Source organism: Monodon monoceros, unplaced genomic scaffold (genome assembly GCF_005190385.1).
Source record: "Monodon monoceros isolate NGI ecotype Baffin Bay Population unplaced genomic scaffold, NGI_Narwhal_1 Super_Scaffold_5, whole genome shotgun sequence".
NCBI lineage: Eukaryota > Metazoa > Chordata > Mammalia > Artiodactyla > Monodontidae > Monodon > Monodon monoceros.
This window is the reverse complement of record NW_021703782.1, coordinates 112450225-112452887: the sequence shown is the minus strand read 5'-3', so window position 1 is coordinate 112452887 and position 2663 is coordinate 112450225. Positions and strand designations below refer to the sequence as shown.

Here is a 2663-nt window from a genome sequence, read left to right as displayed (position 1 = left end):
AAGAGAAGGGTCTTGGGAGAGGGGCTCCCCGCTCCGAGTCTGACGCCCTGCCTGTTTACTTGGAGCAGAGCCTGTGGCTGCGGCGCAGGGCCGTGGGACCTGACCTTGGAGTCGAGGGGTCGTAGACTGCCTGACTCATGACCTCAGTTGGCAGCTGGCCAGGAGGGTGGCTGCTGGCGCCTGCCCTCCCCGCACACTGGGATGGGTCCCTGCCTCGGCAGGCCCGAGGGACTCAGCCCTAGCTCCTTGCGTAAGGGCTCATCAGGTCTCCTCCCAGATGTCCTTGGGGATAGCAGGTGTGTGGAGAAGCAATCAGGCCATAAATGGGGGCAGCAGCCCAGGGGCCCCCTTATCAGGCCCCAAAGGGCTGAGTGTGCACTGCCACTCCCGGGGCCCCCAGGGGTGGAGCGGGATGAGGGGCAGCCAGGAGTGACCCACTGCCCCCACTCTAGTCGGGAGTACAGAGAGGTGACCGAGGAACAGAGAAGCCAAGACACACAGCATTCAGGGACCAGCGGAGGTGACGATGCTTTTAATTCTCCCCAGAGAGGTAACCCCGGGCACTGAGGCCTGGCCAGGGTGGCAAAGCGCCAGGGGGTGCAGCCCAGCCTCTTGGGAGGCGGCCTTGAGAACAGAGTTCCAAGTGGGCCGCTGGAGGTGGCTGGCCTCAGGTGGGCCTCAGTAGCCGTCGTCGGCCCAGGTGACCTCGTAGTCAGGGTACCTGGCTTTGATCTTCTCAGTGGAGACGGAGTGCTGGGCGCGACCGTAACCCTGAAGGGAGAAGGCAGCTCTCACAGCCCTGTCCTGGCTCTGGGCGCCTGGTCAGCAGGGACACCAGGGGCCAGCTCGGGAGGGGGCTGTCATCCTCTCCGACCACCCCAGGTGCTCTCCTGTGGAAGCGTGGCCACCAGGGTGAGCAGATCTTGAGGGAGGTTCCTTTACCTGGAGGCCCAGACCCCTCTAGGTGCCCCCGTGTATCTGCTGGTAGCTTGGTGAAGGGAGGGACAGGGGCCTCTTAGTTTCACCCCAGCACTGATGGCCTCAAAGCACTAAAGGATGACGGCCAGTCAGGCCTTTTGGACCAGGAACAGCACGCAGACCGTCAGAGCAGAGGGGCAGGGGGCGGCTCCCTCCCACCCTGTGTGCTTCCTGTGTCATGCCACGTGAGAAATGGGGAGCCTACAGGCCCTGGATGGAGGGTTCTGCCGCTGAGAAGGGCCGGAAAACTGAGCACCCCAGGTCAGGCAGCTTGGAGGGCCAGGTCTCCCCAAGCCAGGACTGGGGCCCTCGGCCCACCCAGGCCCGAGGCTGTGGGCTCACCATGGAGTAGCCGTACACATGGATCTTCTTGTCCTGGCTCTGGTGGGAGATGCGCCCGCCCCCCAGGCACACGCAGTCATAGCCTTTCTTCTGCATCTCGCCTGATACCTTGTCATAGATGTCCGCTGGGATAGGAAGGGGGGCTCAGCACGCGCCCTGGCTGCCCTTGAAGGCTGAAGGGGTCTGAAGCCCCGCTCTGAGCAGCTCCCTCCCCAGGAGAGGAGACACTCTGGGAAGGGATGAAATGGAGGAGGGGGTGCACCCGGGCAGGGGCGCTGGGACTAGGAGGGAGGAGTCGGGCCATGGCAGTCCCTCGTCTCCAGGACCATCTGGGTACTCCAGACTCTGGGTACTCCACGCTCCTCTGGGCCAGCCAGGGATGAAACCGGGTACAGGATCACCTCCCACTACGCCCCTCGGCCCCGCCCACAGCCGTGGCTAGTCCCGCCCACAGACGCCGGAGACCCCGCCCCCTGCCCCTCCGCCCCGCCCTCACCGTGGTACTCGGCCCACTTGTAGCCGCGAACGATCTCTTTGCTCTCCCCGGCCGGGGCCCCGGAGGGCGGCACCGCGTGGACTCGAATCAGCACATACTTGAAGACGCCGTCGGAGTCGATGTCCACGTCGGGGATCTGGGGGAGGTCCGCCGCCGTCATGTTCCCGGAGCGCACTCACCCCCTGCGGCCCGCGGCCCTTCCCCCACGCGACCCGGGGCAGCGCCGACAGTGCGGGAGGCGGGGCCTCGGAGCCCATGACCAATCCTGCGGGGTCATGCTGCCCGAGCCCAGTGCCTCAGCCAACCACGCGGCCAACCCGCGGCACAGACTGGCCAATCGCGATCCAGCTCCTTGCAGCCCAGATACCACGCCGGCTCCACTTAAAGAGAAACTTGGAACCGGGAGTAGGTGGTGACTCAATCCAGCCCCCGTAAAAGTTCCTTTCCAGGGAGCTTGCGGGGAGGAGGGGGGTGTGACAGGCCCATTTGGTGGGGGTTAGGAGGCCCATGAGGCCCAAGGGACGCGCGCCGGCCCTGGCCCCCTCCCCCACGTGACCGAAGGCCTCCCTTCCCCTACACCGATCCCGCTGTCCGCTCCCGCTGTCCCTTGGCTTCCCTCCTGGTTCCCCCCACCCCGTGCCCGAGGGCCTCCTTCCCCCGTCCCCCACCGAGGCCGAGGGCCTCTCTCTCCTGCTTCCCACTCCGCGTTGCTCCATGGTGTCCCTCCCAGGTTTCCGAAGGCCCCCCCCCACGCCTCCGAAAGTCTCCGTCCCGCGTGCCACCCACTCCCCCGCACAAAGAATGAGGCAGCAATGGCTACATTCGAGTTTTATTTTCCTTGGTTCGA

At 65.6% G+C, this 2663-nt stretch overlaps 1 protein-coding gene across 1 annotated transcript; it reads right to left on the bottom strand.

Moving 5' to 3' along the window:
* Positions 1 to 503: 503 nt before the first annotated feature.
* PHPT1 (phosphohistidine phosphatase 1) lies at positions 504 to 2037 on the bottom strand. The gene is made up of 3 exons (XM_029203218.1): positions 1817 to 2037; positions 1321 to 1445; positions 504 to 771 (listed from the first exon to the last, which is right to left on the bottom strand). The coding sequence occupies exons 1-3, from the start codon at positions 1974 to 1976 to the stop codon at positions 679 to 681; spliced, it is 378 nt and encodes a 125-aa protein (XP_029059051.1). The 5' UTR covers positions 1977 to 2037; the 3' UTR covers positions 504 to 678.
* Positions 2038 to 2663: the final 626 nt, after the last annotated feature.